At 42.7% G+C, this 23261-nt stretch overlaps 1 protein-coding gene and 1 non-coding gene across 3 annotated transcripts in view; both read left to right on the top strand.

Annotated features, from left to right (window-relative positions):
* Window positions 1–5080, top strand: part of UXS1 (UDP-glucuronate decarboxylase 1) — a 52935-nt gene extending 47855 nt beyond the window's left edge. For both annotated transcript variants that reach the window (XM_065927310.1, XM_065927311.1), the window contains exons 13-15: window positions 1413–1470; window positions 3105–3208; window positions 4601–5080. In XM_065927310.1, coding sequence (XP_065783382.1) covers window positions 1413–1470; window positions 3105–3208; window positions 4601–4732 — 294 coding nt within the window. In that variant the 3' untranslated portion in view covers window positions 4733–5080. The remainder of the gene's footprint in view (window positions 1–1412; window positions 1471–3104; window positions 3209–4600) is intronic.
* A 351-nt stretch (window positions 5081–5431) lies between these two features.
* On the top strand, window positions 5432–5543 carry LOC136165576 (U5 spliceosomal RNA). Its single transcript, XR_010662585.1, has one exon. It is a non-coding gene; the product is annotated as a U5 spliceosomal RNA (small nuclear RNA).
* The last annotated feature ends 17718 nt before the right edge of the window (window positions 5544–23261 follow it).

The following is a 23261-nucleotide window of genomic DNA, read 5'->3' as shown; positions in this document are numbered from 1 at the left end:
ACCTGACTCCGAGCACCTGGAGGCCAGGTCTTGGAGCTTGCAAAGCCCCTGCTGGTTGTGGGGCTGTGTGTATGTCTTTTCCCCATAATGTCTTGTGCAGTTTTGTTGGTGTCCAGTTGCTTAGTCATGTCCGACTCTGTTACCCCATGGGCTGTGCACCTCAAGCTTCCCTGTTGTTCACTGTCTCCCAGAGTTTGCTCAAACTCACATCCATTGAGTTGGTGATGTCATCTAACCATCTCCTCTGTCCCCTTCTCCTCCTGCAGTTAGTTTTTATAAAGCTCACTTTCTAGAGACATAAAAAGTGAAGGATCAGGACGTTTTCCCTGCCTTGCCAGGGCTGCGGATGACCCAGGGCTGCCTGAGGCAGCTTTGTGTCTTGGCTTCCTGTAGCCCCAGCCACTCCTGGCAGGGTTGGGAGGTAGTTTAGCCTGCTGTCTCATCCAGCCTTTCGCCCCTCGTGCTGGAGGACATGCTTCCCTGCAGAGCAGCTTGTTGTCTTTGGTTCTTGCTGGCAGAAAACTTTCTGTATATTTATGGTAAAACCTTGGGCTTCCCTAATAGCTCAGTGGTAAAAAACCTGCCTGCTAATGCAGGAGATGCTGGTTCAATCCCTGGTTCGGGAAGGTCCCCTCGAGAAGGAAATGACAACCCATTCCAGTATTCTTGCCTGCAGAATCCCATGGACAGAGGAGCCTGGCGGGGTGCAGTCCAGGGGTCGCAAAGAGTCAGATATGAGTTAGCAGTTAAACAACAACAACCCTGCCTGCCTCTGTCATCTTGATTCAGAGGAAGCTAGGAGATTGAGAACAAAGAATACTTAGGACATTTAGTTACCAGACTTCGTGGTGGTCTCTCATGATGGGATCAGCAGGACTGGGAAAGGAAGGGGCTGAGGCTGCTAGAAGGTGTGCAGGGAGGAAGAGAAGGAGAAAATGGTTTTCCTCAAACCCTCCAGAAGTCAGCACCCCTTCAACCAATTCCTGTCTCTCCTGCCGGCTGCCCAGAGCCCACATCTCTGAATACATTTCATTTCTGTCGGGCTTCGTGTCTGAGCTCAGGGGTTTTCACTACTGAGGTGGTGAGCGTGGTGCCCCATCGGGGTATCGCGTGTCCTGGGGGAGCTCGCTGGCAGAACCAGGCTTTCCTGCCCAGCAACACTGCGGTTACAGAACCTTTGCACCTGGACACCATCCTGTACCTGGGCCAGGGGGCGTGTCCCCGTTAGATGCCCCCAGCCAAGGCCAAGGCGGGGACAGGCATAGTGTAGCCCCCAGCCGTGCTGTGCCTCCTGCGGAACCTTCATGGAGGTGGGAGTCGGTGACTTCATGAGCCTGCAAGCACCCTGGAGGACGTGGGTGGTGGCGTCCTGTTGTGTTGACACTGCTAACCAGAGACCCTCTCCTCCTCAGGGGAACCCGGAAGAACACACCATCCTAGAATTTGCTCAGCTCATCAAAAACCTCGTTGGTGAGTAGAACAGAGGCCTCCCTGATTGAAGCTGGCCTGTCGGTTAGTAACACCTCGTCTGGACAGCATGGTTAACACTCGCTGACTGAACTGGATGGGAAGCAGAACTGGGTCAGGAGCGGCCCACTGTTTTGAGGTGCTTTAAGTAATGGAAAGATGAAGGGGAAGGGGCTGACTTGGGTCCCTGTGGTGACAGCAGGTCTTTGTGTAGCGGGAACGTCCGTTTGTCCCCGGTGCCTGAGACGTGACTTGGTCAGCAGTTCTCCACAGGTGACGGCTGTCTGGTGCCACATGCTGGCCATGACGTGCACAGAGCTTCAGGGAGCAGGAGGGCAACGCTGGCCTGTGTGCTTCTGAGGGAGTCTGGTGGGCAGCTTTAGGTTCCGTGTGCAGTCCTGGCCACCCTGGCCGAGGGGATAGGTGGCGTGGACACTGGGAGTGGCTCCAGAGAGGGTGTGCTCTTAAGCCACGAGCAGTTTATGTGTTTCCAGCTATCCGTGGGCTGCTGGCGCCCACGGGCTGTGCCCTTTGTCACAGGTGTCCTGGGGCTCCCAGGAGCCTGGCTCAGGGAGTGTCTGCTTCCCACGGTTGATCAAGAAATCAGTTTCAGACACAACCAGATTGGAATGGGTTTGGCTAGACTGCATGAGCAAGATGTTGGCCCATCCAGACCGCCACTTTAGCCGGCTACAGTGTCTGGGGTGGTCTGTCCTGGCACCGAGCTGTCAGCTACCAGCCAGAATAGTCAGATAGTACAGGGGATAGTCTTCCTAAGACAGAAATCTCAGCAGCCTCTGTTTACATTCTTCCCTGGCGTCTCCCCTGGGGATCTGTCCACCCTTCCCCAGTGGGGAAGCTCACCTTGGACCCCGGGCCCTGGCACCCCGAGTGAGGCCCTTGGACCAGCAGCTTCATCACCATCTTGTGAGAAATGCAGACCCACAGACCTGCCCACGTGTCCCAGAGCAGAGCCTGCGTGTGACCAGATCCTCAGGGTCATGCTCATGCTGAAGTGGAGAAGTTTGTCTAAATCCCAGGAGGACGGCTGTGTGACGCACGGCCCCAAACACCAGTGGCTTCAGACAGCAGCTGTTTTATTCACTCCAGATTCTGGGGTGGGGACTCCCTCTGCAGGCCTGGCCAACGGTCACTGGGATGGCTTCATTCTACTGGCTGGCAGGGTGTGGGCCCAGCAAGGAAACTGGACCGGCCAGGCTTCTCTCCTTCTGCATGTGGTCTGTCCAGGGTAGCTGGACATCTTTGTGTAGGCCCAGGGTGGCTCTTGTGTCAGTGGCCAGGCCCATGTAAGGTGTTGGCCAGGGCTGGCCCCCGTTCACTCCCCTGCATGCTGCTCGTTAGGCGGCCTGACTGTAGACGAGGGGCTCTGGTAGGGTGTTCGTGCCTGGAGGATGGCTCGCCTGGCGTGTGGGCAGTGGGCGCACGGGTGGTGGTCAGCGTGGGGCCTGCCCACTCACCCACCTCAGGGTGGCTCAGGCCTGTAGAGCCAGAGCGAGGGGACTTGGACACATCACACCATCTGCATCTGTGTTGCTCTGCAGGTGGGACTTGACGTTCACGTATAAGAATCACACCTCAGAGGTTCCTGATTCTGTTTTTGTTTTTCTTAAATTCAGGCAGTGGGAGTGAAATTCAGTTTCTTTCTGAAGCCCAGGATGACCCCCAGAAAAGGAAACCAGACATCAAGAAAGCAAAGCTGATGCTGGGATGGGAGCCAGTGGTAAGAGGGGTCGGGCTGTCGCCGCCCGCTGGAGAGGGCCCTTCCCTGTGTTTATCCCGCACGGGCACTGCTGAGTGGGGCAGCTCTGGCACGCTCCTCTCCAGGCCTGCGTCCTTTCTTTGTTGCGGTTGTAACCTGGACTCTTGGGGCATCTGCCATTGAGGGTCTCCCCTCACTGGCTTCACGTGGAATGCCGTACTGAGGGGGCGACAGTGCAGGCTTGGAACTGAGTAGCCCTGCAGGGTCGGCTGTCCATTCAGCCAGGGTGTCATGGGTGAGGAGGGCCAACCTTGGTGTCCATTACCTGTGTGACCGCATCCAAGCTGGCCCCCACTTGGCCAAGCAGGGTGGGCGAGTGAGAAGCCAAAGCCTGCAAACTGCAGACCTCCCGGCCCTCCCCGCCCTCTTAAAGGCCTTTGGCCTCCCAGTGTGGCTCCCCAAGGCGGGATTGCTATCCCCTGGACCTGGTGTCCCCAGGTTCCAGAGGCTGACTCCCGCTCCCCAGGGCATGGGGCCCCCTCAACCAGAATGACTGCCCCCCTGGGTAAGGGTCCCCCAGGCTGACTGCCTCCCTCCTCGGGCGAAGGTCCCTATGTCCTCCCACACTGACTGCCCCGCTCCTGGGGCATGGACCACTCATCTCCCCAAGGTTCACTGAGTCCCCCTGGGGTGTAGGTGCCCTTCTCCCCAAGGCTGACTGTCCTACCAGGGCTCTCCTTTCTGGGCCTGGGTCTCCCTCCCGATCCCCTGTCCCCCCAGTTGTTGCCCCCCTCTTGGGTTGTGAGTCCTCCCTGGGCTGATTGGTCCTCTCCTTGGGGCCTGGGTTCTCCCCAGGTTCACTGCCCCCACTTGTGGGCTTCATCTGTCCTCCCCGGGTTGGTTGCCCCCCTCCCTGGGGGTGGGTCCCTTGCCCCTTGAGCAGACTGCCCTCCTCCTGGGGCGAGGGTCCCCCGTTCCCTGGGGTGACTGTCCTCCAGGTTCTCCAGGTGGACTGCCGTTGGGCTGCTGTTTTCCTGTCCTTCGTTGTGTCTGCACGGCATGGGCACCTGCTGTGATTTCTGCTCCGTGTTTGCTCTGGTGGCCTCCACATTATGAGGCTGCTCAGTCATTGTCCCGAGTCCCTGTGCAGAGGGTGAAGAGTTCCCGGGGTTGAAGGTGCAGATGGTTTCGAGTCCCTGGGAGTGATAGAGCAGAGGGTGTCAAGTCCCCGGGGGTGAAGGTCCAGAGGGTGAGTGTCCCCAAGGAAGAGTCAGGTGTGTGAATCTTATCTGGCTGCCTTCCTGAGCATCTTCCTCCATGGAGACTGCTGAAAGGAGGAGAAGGGGGCCCCTGGTGTTAAAGTGCACCATGCAGGCAGAGGCTGCCCCTCATTCTCACCCTGTCTTTAAACAGGTCCCGCTGGAGGAAGGGTTAAACAAAGCCATCCACTACTTCCGGAAAGAACTCGAGTACCAGGCAAATAACCAGTACATCCCCAAACCAAAGCCGGCAAGGATAAAAAAAGGACGGACACGCCATAACTGAAAACCTCGCCTTTTGGGACCGTAGATGCCCTATTTCACACTTGACAGGATGTATTTTTTTTTTTTTTAAGAAAGACTAACTAAAACAGGTGTCATGAAGAAAAAAACTGGAATTCATACTGAAGCTTGCTTTAAGAAATGGATGTGCCTAAAAACTCCCCTAAAAAAAACTGCAGATTTTGCCTTGCACTTTTTAAAATCTTTTTATGTAAAATAGCGTTGATGCATCTCTGCATATTTTCAAGTTTTTTATCTTGCTGTGAGAGCCTATGTCGTGACTGTCGTCGACAGTTTTATTTACTGGTTTCTTTGTGAAGCTGAAAAGGAACATTAAATGACGTGAAAATGCCGATTTATTTATGAAGTGGGTACTTATATAAACGAGACATTATTCTATGCATAGAGGAGAAAGAACAGACCAGCAGTAATGTCAGCTGGGTGGCATACTGCATTAATTTTCAGGCAGAGAAAAGAATTCTGCTCGAGAGCTTTGTGATGTTTCTTCTAATGCAGAATTTTTCCAAGGTCTAGTTTTTAGTTGCAAACTTGACTTTGAAATGTTTCTGTTGGTTATCACGATCAAGGATATTTGAAATCACTACTGTGTCGTGCTGCATATGGGGTTGGGGTGGGTGGGACAAAATTAATATTCTTGGTTAACAGTGGTTAAATATGCTATTTTAATAAAATATTGAAACTCATACTCTGGTTTCTCTTCAGACCATATGAATCTTCTGCCTTGTACTAATTTTTCTAAGAGGAGCAATTCTGAGTTTGTACCCAATTTTTTGAGGCCTTGCTCTTGCAAGGCTAAGAAAAAAAAAGAAATTTAATCTCACTTTAACAACTGACTTTCTACTTTGCATGGTGCATCTTTGAATGTTAAGAAAAATATCAGAGAATTTAATTTTAAATATTGAATGGCTACAAAAAATAATGGTGAATTTCATTTTAAAGAAAGTTCTGTAAACATCCAAGTTGGTGTAATATGTTACTTGATGTATGGATGTGGGCTGAAACTATGCATACTGTTATCTGCTGTGTGTACCCATGGTTAGCATCATTGTGTATCCTTCTCTGGGAGTACAGACCAGATGGAGAAAAGGAAGTGCCATTACCAACCTGTGCTGTAGGAACTGAGAACTTCCACTTTCACTAAGAATTCTTTCAAAGGTTAGTGTTAGGTTTTTCTAAGTTCCTGTTATAACAAATGGAAGAACATGTAGGGAGTTAAAGCGACACATTTTTGAGTCAGTTGGCCCTGCGTGGTGGTGACATATCCCGCAGACACCAAAGGGATCAAAGCGTGATGCAGGGGGCACTGTGCTCGTTTACATTCTTACCAGGGTGACCTAGGCTTGTCTGTCCTTCAGAATCTCCTGGGGATGTATCTTTTAATCAGACCTGTTTTTCCAATCAGAATCTCTGGGCTCACACCAAGGAAACTCTGGTTTTGTTGTATTTGTTGTGCAGAGTAGGAGTGTTACGGTGTGAGAGGGAGAGGACTGAGGCTTGCTTCTGCTATTTAGTTGTCATTATTTTGGCCTGAACTGAGTGATACACCATCTTTGGGGAACTGCTGGTGGTGCCCGGGGTCACCAAGGAAAGCGCGCAGCCATGGAGCTCCATGGTACTCAGCTGTGTAGTGCGTTTGGGAGAACCCCAAAGCCCCAGGCTCCATAATTCTCTTACCTTGTTTATTGCTAATATCTAGAATTCTTCTGGGAGATTAATTCCTTCAACTTTCTTCCCCATGGTTTTCATGGAATATGTTCAAAGAACAAGGGACACAAAGGGGGAGCTGAAAAAAATATTCCAAGAAAAAGGGCTGACCGTTTCCTGACTCTGGCAAAGCCACGTAAAGGCTCAGATTCAAAATGCCAATGAGCATAAGATAAAACCAAAGGAGTCCACACCAAGACCTCACAGTAAGACTCAAAACTAGAGCCACAGGAAAAAAACCTAAAAATGGGCCAGAGAAACGGCTCGTTTCCTCCAGGTGGTGATGTATTAACACAGAGCAGCAGCAAGTTCCTCAGAAACCAGGGGGCCTGGAAGCGAGTGGCACGAGTGGCACGTTTCTCGTGGACTGAAAGAACTGTCTTTCCAGAATTCTAGTGAAAATATCCTTCAGAAAGGGAGGAGAAATTGAGACATTCTCAGAAGTAAAACTGAGAAGTTTTCTCCAGCAGACCTCCCTGAGACGTATGACTAAAGAAAAGCTCTCTAAACAAGAAGGAAACAATAAAAGGGAACCTTGAGTCATCAGAAAGGAGGAGCATGGAAAATGAAAACATGAATAAATGAAATAGGTTTTCTTTCTCTTCTCAAGTTTTCTGAGTTACCTTTGATGGCTGAAGCATAAATTGTAACAGTTTTGTGGTTTTCAATGTATGGAGACACAAAAGACCCCAAATAGCCAGAAGAATCTTGAGAAAGAAAAATGAAATTGGAGGAACCAGGCACTCTTGACTTCACACTATACTACAAAGTAATCAAAACAGTATGGTACTGGCACAAAAGCAGAAATATAAATCAATGGAACAGGATAAAAAGCCCAGAAATAAACCCATGCATCTATAGTCAATTAATCCATGACAAATGAGGCAAGAGTATATACTGAAGAGTCTCTTCAATAAATGCTGCTGGAAAAACTGGACAGTTATATGTAAAAAAATGAAACCAGAATACTCTTAACACAAAAATAAACTCAAAATGAATTAAAGATCTAAATGTGACACTGGGTATTGATGAAACTCTTAGAGGAAAACATAGGCAGAACACTCTGACATAAATTGCAACAGTATCTTTTTTGATCTCTGTCCTAGAGTAATGGAAGTAAGAACAAAACTAAATAAATGAAACCTAATTAAATTCAAAAGCTCTGCACAGCAAAGGAAACCATAAACAAGACAAAAAGACATCCAACAGAATGCCAGAAACTATTTGCAAATGATGTAACTGACAAAGGATTAATCTCCAAAATGTACAAACAGCTTATGTGGCTCAAAAAAACAAAAATTTAGGCAAAAGACTTGAAAGTTGCTCAGTCATGTCCAACTCTTTGCAACCCCATGGACTGTAGCAACCAGCCTCCTCTGCCTATGGTATTCTCCAGGTCAGAATACTGGAGTGGGTTGCCATTTCCTTCTCCAGGGGATCTTCCCAACCCAGGGATTGAACCTAGATCTCCCACACTGTAGATGAATTCTTTACTGTCTGTGTCACCAGAGAAGCCCCATCAAAAAAGGCAGAAGACCTAAGGAGACATTTTTCCAAGAAGACACACTTAGGGCCAAGGGGCACATGAAAAGATGCCCAACACAGCTAATTATTAGAGAAATCTGAATAAAAACTATAATGTATCACCTCGCATCAGTCAGAATGGCTGTCATGAAAAAGTCTGCAAATAATATGAACTCCATACACAAAAATAAGCTCAAAATTATTAAAGACCTAAATGTGAGACCAAACACTATAAAACTTCTAGAGGAAAATACAGGCAGAACACTCTTGACATTAATCACAGCAACATCTTTTTCGATCCATCTCCTAGAAAAATAAACAAATGGGACCTTCTTAAATGCTTTTACCCAGCAAAAATAAAAAGTCTACAGATTGGGAGAAAATATTTGTGAATGATGTGACTGAAAAAAGACTAGTCTCCAGAATTTACAAACAGCTCATGATGCTTAACATCATCAAAACAACCCACTCAAAAACTCAGAAAACCTAAAAGAGACATTTCTCCAAAGAGGACATACAGATGGCCATGAGGCACAAGAAAAGATGTTCGACATCGCTAATTACTGGAGAAATGCAAATATAACTGCAATAAGATAGCCATTCTGGCTGGTGTGAGGTGCTATCATCAAAAAATCCACAAACAAATGCTGGAGAAGAAGGGAACCCTCCTACACTGCTGATGAGAGTGCAAATTGGTGCAGCCACTATGGAGAATAGTATGGCGGTGCTGTAGCAAACTAAAAATAGAGCTAACATACCCTGCAATTCCACTCCTGGGATATATCCAGAGAAAAACATGATCCGAAAGGATACACACACCCCAATGTTCATTACAGCACTGTTTACATTAGCCAAGACATGGAAGCAGCCTAAATGTCCATCAACAGAGCAATGGATAAAGATGTGGTACATATATACAATGGACTATTGCTCAGCCATTAAAAGAATGAAATAGTGCTATTTGCAGCAACATGGACGGACCTAGAGAGAGTCCTACTGAGTGAAGTAAGCAGAGAAGGAGGAATATTATATGACATCTCTTATATTTGGAATGTAAAAAGAGATGATACAAATGAACTTATTTACAAAACAGAAAAACTCACAGACTTGGAATTTATGATCGCTGTGAGGGAAGGGTGGGGGGAAGTGATAGGGAGTTTGAGATAGACTTGTGCACATTGCTGTATTTAAAGTGGATAACCAACAAGGATCTACTGTACAGCACAGGGAACTCAGCTTAATGTTATGTGGCAGCCTGGATTGGGGGTAGTTTGCAGGAGAATGGATACATGTCTATGCATGGCTGAGTCCCTTCGCTGTTCACCTGAAGCTATCACAACACTGTCAATCAGCTATACCCCAATACAAAATAAAAAATTTATTAAAGTTTGGAACAAAGAAAAAGTCTACAAATAATAAATATGGAGAGGATGTGGGAAAAAGGGAACCCTCCCACACTGTTGTTAGTAATGTAAATAGGTGCAACCACTATGGAGAACAGTAAGGAGATTCCTTAAGAAATTAAAAATAGAGCTACCATATCACCCAGCAAATCCCACTTCTGGGCAAATACCCAGAGAAAAACATGATTCAAAAAGGACACATGCAACCCTGTGTTCATTGCAACACTGTTTACAATAGTCAAGACATGGAAGCACCCTAAATATTCATCAACAGAGGAATGGATAAAGAAGACGTGGTACAAATATACATGGGAATACTACTCAGCCATTAAAAGAAGGAAACAATGCCATCTGCAGCAATATGGATGGACCTAGATTGTCATACTAAGTGAAACAAGTTAAAAGACAAAATATCATATACTATTGCTTATATGGGGAACTTAAAAAAAGGATACAAATGAAATTGTTTACAAAACAGAAAGTTACCAAGAGGAAATGGGGGGCAGGAGGGATAGATTGGGGGTTTGGAATGACATGTGCACACTGCTATATTAGGATAGACAACAAGGACCTACTGTATAGCACAGGAAACTTTGCTCAATAATCTGCAATAAACTAGATGGCAAAAGTATTTGAAAAAGAATAGAAACATGTATAGTACAACAGAATCACCTTGCTGTAGACCTGAAACTAACAATATTGTTAATCAACTGCTGCTGCTGCTAAGTCGCTTCAATCCTGTCGGACTCTGTGCGACCCCATAGATGGCAGCCCACCAGGCTCCCCCGTCCCTGGGATTCTCCAGGCAAGATCACTGGAGTGGGTTGCATTTCCTTCTCCAATGTGTGAAAGTGAAAAGTGAAAGTGAAGTCGCCCAGTCGGGTCCGACTCTTAGCGACCCCATGGACCGCAGCCTACCAGGCTCCTCCGTCCATGGGATTTTCCAGGCAAGAGTACTGGAGTGGGGTCAACTACAATATAAATTTAAAATTTTTTAAAATGTGAAAGTGAGCTCAGACGGTAAGAGACCCAGGTTCGATACCTGGGTTGGGAAGATTCTCTGGAGAATTACATGGACAGAGGAGCCTGGTGGGCTACAGTCCATAGGGTCGAAAAGAGTTGGCCATGACTGAGCAACTCAGATTTTCACTTCACTTTCACAACTATGCTATCTACAGGGCTTTGAAAATATGAAATTCAGACTTCTTACAAAATGACAGAAGCCATGAATAATCAAGATTAGGAATGAAACAGGGAATACACAAACATCAAAAAGATTCTACATAGATTTGACGACATAGATGAAATAGACCAACTCTTGAACAAGTACAAACTCTCACAGCTTGTGCTCATTCAGTCGTGTCTGACTCTGCAATCCCATGGGCTATAGCCTGCCAGGCTCCTCTGTCCATGGAATTTCCCAGGCAAGAACACTGGCGTGTGTTGCCATTTCCTCCTTCAGGGATCTTCCCAACCCAGGGATCAAACCCACGTCTCCTGTGTCTTCTGCACTGGCAGGTGGATTCTTTACCACTAGCGCCACCTGGGAGGCCAGATGAGGTTGCAGTGATGTGGCATTCAGATGTAAGGAGGAAATGGTGAGGGTAGTATTTCTTTATTCCCAGAACAGAACTGTGTCTGAGTCACCTGACTGACTAGTAGGAGGGTCACTGAGGGGCAATTCATCACATTCTTCATCCCTAGCTCCCTTGATCCAATGGCAGAAGGTGGAGTCTGTCTGTTGTCGTGCGGGAGTACCGCTCAGTGGTGTTCCTGGCAGCATTTGGGCTTTACTAATGGACACTCCACGTGTTCCCTTCCACAGTTCCTGGCTTGGTTTCACAAAATTTGCTTCTCAGCAAAAAGGGAAAGGAACTAGAAATCCGAAAATAGGATGAAAGAGTTTCATTAAAAGCAATAAAAATTCAACCCTGAGTTGGATCAGATGCTCACCACATAATGTGGGTAGCAGAGTGCATTCCATGCCTTTTTAGATTATGTATATGTATAATATATATACATGTATATTATGTATATATGATGATGATGATGTTAGTTGCTCTTTGCGACCCCATGGACTGTAGGCTCCTCTGTCCTTGGGATTTCCAGGCAAGAATACTGGAGTGGGTTGCCATTCCCTTCTCTTTTCCAGGGGAACTTCCTGACCTAGGGAGTGAACTGGATCTCCTACATTGCAGGCAGATTCTTTACCATCTGAGCCACCAAGGAAGTCCATATTTATATATAATATTATATATTATGCATTATTTAATTATATATTATAATATATAACACATAAATATGTTAAATATATTTAAATATATTAAATATATAATGTATATGTTAAACATTAATATATAATGTGTATATTACTATATATATAGACATATAACATCCTCTTCAACAAACCCTAGAAAGGAATAAAAGTAAGCATAATCATTATCCATAAAAATATTAGGTCAAGGTGTAACCTCTGGGATGGAAAGAAATGGGCTACATTTTCTATTTTAAGAATATGCTCTCTATGGGAAAATTCTTATGAACTCTAAGAACTAAAGGAGGATTTAGTGATGAGTGCTTATTTGAATAAGGCCATGAAGCACACACACCGCCTGTCATCTCCCTCAAATAATGTAACAAAATACTTAAAATTTTTTGTAAGTGCTAACTGTGTGAGAGGAAACAAGTCATAACAAGGTCACATACCAGAAAGTGTGCTTGGATAAATCACAGCATAGCTTAAATAAAGCACCATGATTTGTGAATGCCACGAACCAAATCTATCTCATTCCTTTCCCCATGATACTAGCACAACCAAATTAGATAAAAAACTTACTTAAATATTCAAAGTATAGGAGATAGAAATTTGAATAATATTTGGTGCTATAGAGAAAGCACCGCAAAGGAATGATGAAAGAAAAACTAAAAGTAACAAAAAGCACAGATTACCCCTTGTTCGGTCTGCATAATGATTCAACTAGCAAAACTTTAACAGAGAAGTTAAATTATACGAAACCAGATGAGTTACTTACAAACAGTTTATCAGAACAAGCTCATCTATGTGGCAAAATAGTGAGAAGTTTGTAGGTAGAGGTGACAAGCCTAATGAGCCTGCTGATAGCTGATTGTCCAGGAAATGAATTTTTAGTTCAACTTTTAAAAAGCCAAAAATCCCCATAAATCATAATGTATTTTTAGGAGTTAATCTTAAAAGACACAGCCTTTTAGAAACAGATACAATCTTCACTAGAGAGTAAAAAATAACCACCACCACAGTTGGCCTAAAAGCAACCATCAATTAAGAAAGCAGTAAAGCTCAACATTTCCTTAATACCAATAGTAAATAAATCAACCTCTCGGTCTATTACTGGACTAATCTTTTTAATAATAGAAGCAATAATGTTAATGAGTAACAAGAAGTATTTGTCCTTGCCTAAATTTATATCATCAACTATGGTTATTTAACAGTAAATAAACATAACTTAGCATTACCTTGGGCTTCCACGGTGTCTCAGATGGTTAAGAATCCACCTTGCCAATGCAGCAGACCCAGGTTCGATCCCTGCATCAGGAAGCGCCCCTGGAGAAGGGAATGGTAACCCACACCAGTATTCTTGCCTGGAGACTTCCATGGACAGAGGAGATTCAGGGCCACAGTCCACAGGGTTGCAAAGAGTCAGACGTGACTGAGCAACTTACTTTCACTACTTCAGCATTAAACTATTTATGAACCATACTGTTAACCCAACACAGGTATGCACCCAAGGAAAGGTTAAAAAGAGTAAAAGGAGCTCTGCAATCACTAACCCCACCTATTTATCAAGAACATGACCTCTATTAACAGCATAAGTAGTATTAGAGACACTACCTGCCCAGTGACAATCGTTCAACGGCCACAGTATTCTGACTGTGCAAAGGTAACAAAACCATTTGTTCTCCAAATAAGGACTCTAAAAATTGGGGCCATTTATATAATGGCCACACAAAGGTTTTACTGTCTCCTACTTTTAATCTGTGAAATTTATCTTTTCATGAAAATGTGGGAATAAACAAGATGAGAAGACCCTATGGAGCTATAATTCATTAACCCCAAAATACAAGATTAAGCCATCAAGGGATAACAAAACTATGGGCGCTGTGCTAGGTCGCTTCAGTTGTGTTCAGACTCTGTGACCCCATGAACTGCAGCCCACCAGTTTCCTCACTCCATGGAATTCTCCAGGCAAGAATACTGGAGTGGGTTACCATGCCCTCCTCCAGAGCATCTTCCCGACCCAGGGGTCGAACCTACATCTCTTATGTCTCCTGCATTGGCAGTTAGGGTCTTTACCACTAGTGCTACCTGGGAAGCCCCACTCCAATATAAAATGACAATGAAGAATGGAAACGGTTAAAAAAAAAAAAAGTGGGGCATGAAGAAATGATGCCGCCTTGTGGCCATGGTTTGTAACTACAACTATAAAAGCTGTGTTGACAGGGTACTCACAACACAGGGACAGGGTACTCACAACACAGGGACAGGGTATTCACAAGGTCCAAGGGGTTCTAAGTAAACAGCTGATCTCCTGGACTTTCCCAGGGGTGGTCATTGAAAAAGAATTCATAACTGGGTAGACCACCACAAAACCAATGTTAACAGGTACACATTTAACGCACACATTTTTAAAAATCACATGAAAAGATGTCAACAATGCTAAATATTAGGGAAGTGCATTCGATCCTACAATGAGGTATCACCTCACACCAATCAGATCAGATGAAATAACACCATTCAGATCAGAATAAAACTATACGGGTTAATAATTTTGGTTGGGGTGACCTTGGAGAACAAAAAATCCTCCAAGTGATTTTAAAGCCTAGACTTACCTATCAAACCACATCATCCCTTATTGATTCAAAAATAGATGAGCAGAACAGGTTACCTAGGAGTAACAGCACAGTCCTATTCTAGAGTCCATACTGACAACAGGCTTTATGACCCCTGTGTTATATAAGGGCACCCCACTGGTGTGACCACTATTAAAGTTTCGTTTGTTTGATGATTAAAGTCCTACGCGATCTGAATTCAGACCGGTATAATCCAGGTTGGTTTCTATTATACATTTTTCCCGGTAGGAAAGGACAAGAGAAATAAGGCCAAAATCAAACAAGCACCTTAAAAATAATCAATGATCTCATCTTAATTAATAAGCATAAAATCTTACCCAAGAACAGGGTTTAATTAAGGTGACAGAGCCTGGTAACTGTGTAAAACTTAAACCTTTAAAACCAGAGATTCAAATCCTCTCCTTGACAAAATGTTCATAATTAATATTTTAATACTTACAGTCCCTATCCTTTTAGCTGTAGCATTCTTAACACTAATCAAACAGAAAGTTTTAGGTTATATTCAATTTTGAAAAGGCCCGAATGTCATAGGACCACATGGTTTACTTTAACTCATTGCCAATGCAGTCAAGCAGTTCATTAAAGAACCATTATCACCAGCCACATCCTCAGTCTATATTCATTTTAGCACTAATTCTAGCCTTAAGTTAGCCCAGACCTCTGAATCCCCTACCTACCTATACCTGACTCTGTCACTAACATAAACTTAGAAGTCCTATTAATACCAGCCACATCAAGTTTAGGCGTGTATTCTACTGTATGATCTGGATAGGCCTCCAACTCAGATGTGCACCAACTGGAGCCTTCTGAGCAGTAACACAGACAGTCTCATATGAAGTAACACTAGCAACCATTCTGTCAGTCCTTCTAATAAATGGGTCCTTGACCCTTTACGCCCTCATCATCACACAAGAACAACTGTGACTAATTTTTCCATCATGACCCCTAGTCATAATAAGACCTATCTCCACTTTAGCAGAAACCAGCCGAGCCCCGTTTGATCTAACAGACGGGGAATCTGAACTCGTACCAGGCTTTAATGTAGAATATGCAACAGGCCCATTTGCCTTATTATTTACTGCAGAATATGCAGATACTATTATAATAGGTATTTTCACAACAGTCTTATTTTTATGAGCATTCCACAACCCACATATGCCAGCACTGTATACAATTTATTTTGTTGTTAAGTCACTATTATTAACAATTTTCCTTTCTATAAATTTGAGCATCTTACCCCCAACTCTGGCATGACCAACTAATACATTTACTCTGAAAAAATTTTCTACTCCTAACACTAGCCCTGTGCACATGACATGTTTCATTACCCATTGTATTATCAAGTATTCCCTCACAAACATAAGAAATATATCTGATAAAGGAGTTACTTTGATAGAGTAGATAATAGCGGTTTAAATCCTCTTATTTCTAGAGTTACAGGAATTGAACCTACCCCAAAGAATCCAGAATTCTTGGTGCTACCACATTACACTACCTTTTATAAGTAACTTCAGTTAATTACGCTATCGGGCCCATACCCCTGTCGAAAATGTTGGTTTATACTCTTCCTGTACTAATAAACCTCATCATTTCTATTATCATTTTATTAACCATTATTTCACAAACTATAATCATTATTAGTTTCCACTGATTACTAATCTGAATTGACTTTGAAATAAATATATTGGCCACTATTCCTATTGTGATAAAAAATTTTTAACACACAAGTCATAGAAGCTAAATATTTTTTAACACAATCGACCAAATCACTATTACTTATAATAGCTGCTATCATTAATTTATTATTCTCCAGTCAGTGAACTATTACAAAAATGTTTAATCCGATAGCATGAATAATAACAGCAATAGGCCTTATTGGGGCTTCCCAGGTGGTGCTACTGGTAAAGAACCTGCCTGCCAATGCAGGAGACTTAAAAGACCTGGGTTTGATCCCTGGGTCAGGAAGATCCCCTGGAGAAGGAAATGGCAACCCACTCCAGTATTCTTGCCTGGAGAACCCCATGGACAGAGGAGCTTGGCAGGCTACAGTCCAGGAGATCACATAGAGTCAGACGCACATGACTGAAGCAATTTAGCACAACACAATTAGCATCGGGCCGAATTTTATCAACATGACAAAAACCTGCACCCATATCCATACTATATCAAATCTCACCATCATTAATTTAAGCCTAATACTAACTGTATCCAAACCATCTATCCTAACTGGGGGCTGAGGAGGACTAAACCAAACACAGCTATGAAAAATCATAGCCTATTCATCAACTGCCCACATAGGATGAATATCAGCTATCTTATCACATAATCTCACCTTAACACTACTATACCTAGTCATTTATATTTTAACTTTCACTACATTCATGATGAAGAAGGGTAAGTGTTCGTGGCTCAGTCATATCTGACTGTTTGCAACCTGATGGGCTATAGCCTGACAGGCTCCTCTGTCCAAGGAATCCTCCAGGCAAGAATACTGGAGTGGGTTGCCATTCCCTTCTCCAGGGGATCTTCCTGACCCAGGGATCGAACCTGAGTCTCTTACACTGCAGGCAGTTTCTTTACCATCTGAGCCACCAAGGAATCCCCATATTCACAAAACTTGTATGCAACTCAACCACTACCACATTATCATTATCACACATATGAAACAAAATATCCATCATTACAACTCACATTCTCGTTACTTTACTATCAACAGGAGGTCTCCCTGCACCCTCAGGATTCATACCTAAGTAAATAATCATTCAAGAAATAATAAAGAATAATAACATTATATTACCTACACTTATTTACAACACTACTCAACCTGTATTTCTATATGTGACTTACATACTTCACAGCACTAACCAGGTTTCCTTCCACAAACAGCATAAAAATAAAATGATTTGATCTCACAAAACAAATAATTCTTCTACCAACAACTGTAGTATCTACAATAACCCTACCCCTAACACCAGTTCTCTCAGTACTGGAATAGGGATTTAGGTTAAATAGACCAAGAGCCTTCAAGGCCCTAAGCAAGAATAATATACTTAATTTCCGATTAATAAGGATTGCAAGATTATATCTTACATCAATTGAATGTAAATCAAACACTTTAATTAAGCTAAATCCTCTCTAGATCTGTGGGCTAATTTTCCCACAAATTTTTAGTTAGCAGCTAAATATTTTAGTCAACTGGATTCAATTTACTCCAGCCACAGGAAATTCAAATTCAAAGCTCCTTCTTTCAATTTGCAATCCATAGGACTTGGTATAAAGGGGAATAGATCTCTGTCTTTAGATTTACAGTCTAATGGTTACTCAGTCATTCTACCTATGTTCATTAACCACTGATTATTCTCAACTAATCATGAAGATGTAGGTACTTTCTATTTACTATTTGGAGCTTGAGCCAGAATAGTAGACACAGCGCTAAGTTTATTAATCTGTGCTGAGTTAAGTCAACCTGGACCCACACTTGAAGATGGCCAGATCTATAATGTGATTGTAAAAGCACATGCATTTGTAATAATTTTCTTTATAGTAATGCCTATTATAACTGGGTTTTTTGGAAACTGGCTAGTTCTTCCAATAACTGGAGCTTCTAATCTAGCCTTTCCCTGTGTAAATAACATTTAAGCTTCTGATTACTTCCACCCTCTTTCTTATTTCTGCTTACATCATCAACAGTTGAAGCAGGTACTGGTACAGGCTGAACTGTCTACCCACCTTTGGCTGGAAACTTAGTAGTTTCCACTGGAGCTTCAGTAGACCTTATCACTTTTTACCTATATCCAGGAGGCATTTCTTAATTTTAAGTGCTATCAATTTTATTACTACAATCATTAATATGAAACCCCTGCCATATCCCAGTATCAAACACCATTATTTGTATGATCAGTCCTAATTACTGCTATACTACTATTATCACTACCTGTATGAGTGGCTGGTATGCCTGGCGTGCTGCAGTCCATGGGTTGCAAAGAGTCAGACACGACTGAGCGACTGAACTGAACTGAACTGAACTGACTGATTACTACATAATTAACAGACCAAAACCTAAACACAACTTTTTTTTTTGATCCTGCAGGAGGAGGTAACCCAATCCTGTACCAATATTTATTTTGATTTTTCAGACACCCTGAAGTGTGCATTTTACTTTTTCTTGGATTTGGAATAATTTCATATATTGTAACCTATTATTCAGGGAACAGAGAGCCTTTGGGGTATATAGGAATGGTATGAGCTATGGTATCAATTGGATTCTTAGGATTTATCTTATGAGCCCACCATATATTCACATTAGGAATAGATGCTGAGACATGAGCATATTTTACATCAGCCACTAAGATTGCTGCCATTCTTACACAAGTGTCCAGCCGTGTTTCATGGGGATAATATTAAACATTCTCTGGCCATGATATGAGCCCTGGGTTTCATTTTTCGTATTACAGTAGGAGGACTAACAGGAACTGTCCTGGCTGACTCACCTTGAGATATTGTACTCATGATATGCATTATGTAGTTGCTCATTTCCACCATGTACTCTCAATAGGAGCTGCATTTGTCATTAGGCTTCATACACTTATTTCCACTCTTCTTAACTCCACATGAGCAAAAATTCACTTCATGATAACAAGTATCCATGATTATAAAGGACAGACTTGAGCATTAATACTAATATTACTCAATTTATTTATTGGATCAATAAACTAACTAGGATTATTACTTCACTCATTCATACCAACTACACAACTATCAATAAACTTGGGAATAGCAATTCCCTTATGAGTAGGGACTGTCATTACTGGTTTTTGCAATAAAACAAAAGCATGCTTAGCTCATTTTTTACAAGGAACATCAGCTCCTCTGATTCCTATATTAATTATCATCGAAACTATTGGCTTATTTATTCAATCAATAGTTTTAACCAGATGACTAACAGCCAATATCACAGCAGGTCACTTGCTAATTCATTGACTGGGGGAGCCATTCTGGCACTAATGAACATCAGCACCCTCATGATCCTCATTAAATTTATTATTCTCATTTTACTTACTATTCTTGAATTTGCTGTTGCCATAATTCAACCCTATGTGTTTATTAGTAAGACTTACATCACAATGCATAATGACCCACTAAACCCACACATATCATACACATATTAAACCCCAGCCCCTGACCCCTCACAGGAGTCCTTTCAGCTCTTTTAATAACATCTGGCCTATGATTTATATGATTTCATTTTAATTCAACAGTATTATTACTACTCAGTCTACTAACTAATGTCCTCACAATATATCAATGATGATAAGACATCATTTGAGAGAGTACTTCTCAAGGTCACCACACACCAACCGAACAAAAAGGACTTTGGTATGGAATAGTTCTATTCATCATTTCAGAAGTCCTCTTTTTTTTTTTTTTTTTTTTTTACCAGCTCCTTTGGGGCTTCCCAATGACTCATTGTAATGATGTAATGCTCAGACCCACAGGCTGGATTCTACCTATTATGTGCCTTGAATTCCACACAAGCAGCCTTTGGAAGTCAGATCTGGGTGTGCATCCTGATTACCATGGGTAATTTACACAGTAATTGTCTCAATCACCCACATAAAGGAGCTGGCAACTCTAATACTGAGCCTCCCAGAATTGAGCCACAGACAGTAACTTTCAGAGCTCGGCAAGTGCCTGGCAACATAATTTCATCTGAACCAGTTTCTAGTTACTGATTAACAGCTGTCTGCTTCCAGTTACCAACCCCAGGTTTTACCAGACTCTCCCTGGAGTCTGGGCTCTACCACTTTAGGAAGGGCAGTTAACAGCCTGGTGAAGCAGAGAACCCACTACTGCAACACCCCACAGGTGTTATGTCTTAGAACAGTAAACAGAATCAACTCCTTTCTCCCTGCCAGCCCAGTTCTGATGTTGGGAAAGATTGAGGGCAAGAGGAGAAGGGGCTGACAGAGGATGAGGTGGCTGGATGGCATCACCGATACAATGGACATGAACTTGGGCAAACCTCGGGAGATGGTGAGGGATGGGGAGGCCATGGGATTGCAGAGTCAAGACACTGAGCAGCGATGACTCAGCAGTAGAGAATCTTCCTGTAGAGCAGGAGACACAGGTTCGATCCCTCGGTCAGGAAAATCCCCTGGAGGGGGAAATGACAACCCACTCCAGTATTCTTGCTGAAAAGTCCCATGGACAGAGGAGTCTGAAGGGCTACAGTCCATGGGGTCACAAGGAGTTGGACACAACTGAGTACTGGGTTTTTTACCACTCTCAAGTCCTGCCCCAACACCCAAGCTGGGTGAATGCTAACCACCCACAGGGATCTTCCTTCTTAATCCCTCAGAAGTCCTACTCTTAAATTCTTGTGTATTATTAGCCTCCAGGGTATCTATCACCTGAGCCCATCATAGCTTTATAGAAAGAAACCAGAAACATACACTCCAAGCCCCTTTTATTACAATTGCCTTGTGCCTCTACTTCACACTCCTACCAGCCTCAGAATATTATGAAACATCATTTACCATTTCAGATGGATTATATGGCTCAACCTTCTTTGTGGCCACAGGATTTCATGGGCTTCAGGTACTTCTTGGATCTACCTCTTTTATTGTCTGATTTTTATGTCAATTAAAATGCGATTTTACATCGAATCACCTCTTTGGCTTCGAAGCTGCTGCCTCAGCTTTGACCCTAGGATCAGCTCATCTTCCTTCCTCTATAAAATTCTTTTTAGTAACCATTACATCTCTTTTCTTTGGTTTAGAAATTGCACTCCTTTTACCACTCCCTTGAGCATCATGAACATAATTTAAACACTAAACTCAATATAGTCCTTTTCCTAATTTTATTCTTAGCAATAAGCCTAGCCTACAAATGAACTCAAAAAGGACTAGAATGAGCCAAAAATGGTATTTGGTTTAAAATAAATGATTTTGACTCATTAGATTATGGTTAAGTTGATAATTACCAAGTGTCTTTACTATATATAAATATTATTGTAGTACAATATACCTTATAAGACTATTAGTATATCCATTTTGTTTAATGTCATTATTATGCTTAGAAGGCATGATATTATCCCTATTTCATTATAGGAACCCTAATAATCCTAGTGGATGTGATGGAATTCCAGTTGAGCTATTTCAAATCCTGAAAGATGATGCTGTGAAAGTGCTGCACTCGATATGCCAGCAAATTTGGAAAACTCAGCAGTGGCCACAGGACTGGAAAAGGTCAGTTTTCATTCCAATCCCTAAGAAAGACAATCCCAAAGAATGCTCAAACTACCGCACAGTTGCACTCATCTCACACACTAGTAAAGTAATGCTCAAAATTCTCCAAGCCAGGCTTCAGCAATACGTAAACTATGAACTTCCAGATGTTCAAGCTCGTTTTAGAAAAGGCAGAGGAATCAGAGATCAAATTGCCAACACCTCCGGATCATCAAAAAAGCAAGAGAGTTCCAGAAAAACACATACTACTGCTTTATTGACTACGCCAAAGCCTTCGACTGTGTGGATCATAATAAACTGTGGAAAATTCTGAAAGAGATGGGAATACCAGACCACCTGACCTGCCTCTCGAGAAACCTGTATGCAGGTCAGAAAGCAACAGTTAGAACTGGACATGGAACAACAAACTGGATCCAAATAGGAAAAGGAGTACATCAAGCCTGTGTATTGTCACCCTGCTTATTTAACTTATATGCAGAGTACATCATGAGAAATGCTGGGCTGGAAGAAGCACAAGCTGGAATCAAGATTTCCAGGAGAAATATCAATAACTCCAGATATGCAGATGACACCACCCTTATTGTTAAAGTGAAGATGAACTAAAAAGCCTCTTGATGAAAGTGAAAGAGGAGAGTGAAAAAGTTGGCTTAAATCTCAACATTCAGAAAACTAAGATCATGGCATCTGGTCTCATCACCTCATGGGAAATAGATGGGGAGACAGTGGAAACAGTGTCAGACTTTATTTTGGGGGGCTCCAAAATCACTGCAGATGGTGATTGCAGCCATGAAATTAAAAGATACTTACTCCTTGGAAGGAAAGTTATGACCAACCTAGATAGCATATTAAAAAGCAGAGACATTACTTTACCAACAAAGGTCCGTCTGGTCAAGGCTATGGTGTTTCCAGTGGTCATGTATGGATGTGAGAGTTGGACTGTGAAGAAAGCTGAGCACCAAAAAATTGATGCTTTTGAACTATGGTGTTGGAGAAGACTCTTGAGAGTCTCTTGGACTGCACGGAGATCCAACCAGTCCATCCTGAAGGAGATCAATCCTGGGTGTTCATTGAAAGGACTGATGCTGAAGCTGAAACTCCAATACTTTGACCACCTCATGCAAAGAGTTGACTCATTGGAAAAGACCCTGATGCTGGGAGGGATTGGGGGCAGGAGGAGAAGGGGAGGACAGAGGATGAGATAGCTGGATGGCATTACCGACTCGATGGACATGAGTTTGAGTAAACTCCGGGAGTTTGTGATGGACAAGGAGGCTTGGCATGCTGCGATTCGTGGGGTCGCAAAGAGTCAGACACGACTGAGCGACTGAACTGAACTGAACTGAATAATCCTAAATACAGTACTTGGGTTATTCCTACTAGTAATAGTATCAAATACTGACTATATAAAAAAATCTCAATTTACTCCAATGCTAAAAATCATTATTCCCATAGGAACATTAATTATATTAATACCCCTAACTTAATTTTCAAACAATAGTATAATCTTGATCAATACTAATACTCACAGCTTATTAATTAGTCTTACAAGTCTACTTCTTAAGCAATTCAATGATAATACTCTTAATATTTCATTAGTTTTTTCCTCTGACTCCTTATCCACTCCACTACTAATTTTAACAATGTAATTATTGCCTCTGATAATAATAGCTAGCCAATATCACCTATTAAAAGAATCATTAACCTCCCAAATTATATATTATATTAATTATAGTTAACACTATATTAG

The sequence above is a fragment of the Muntiacus reevesi genome, chromosome 3 (genome assembly GCF_963930625.1).
Source record: "Muntiacus reevesi chromosome 3, mMunRee1.1, whole genome shotgun sequence".
NCBI lineage: Eukaryota > Metazoa > Chordata > Mammalia > Artiodactyla > Cervidae > Muntiacus > Muntiacus reevesi.
Note: the sequence above shows the minus strand (reverse complement) of the source record. Positions and strands in the feature narration are given on the sequence as shown.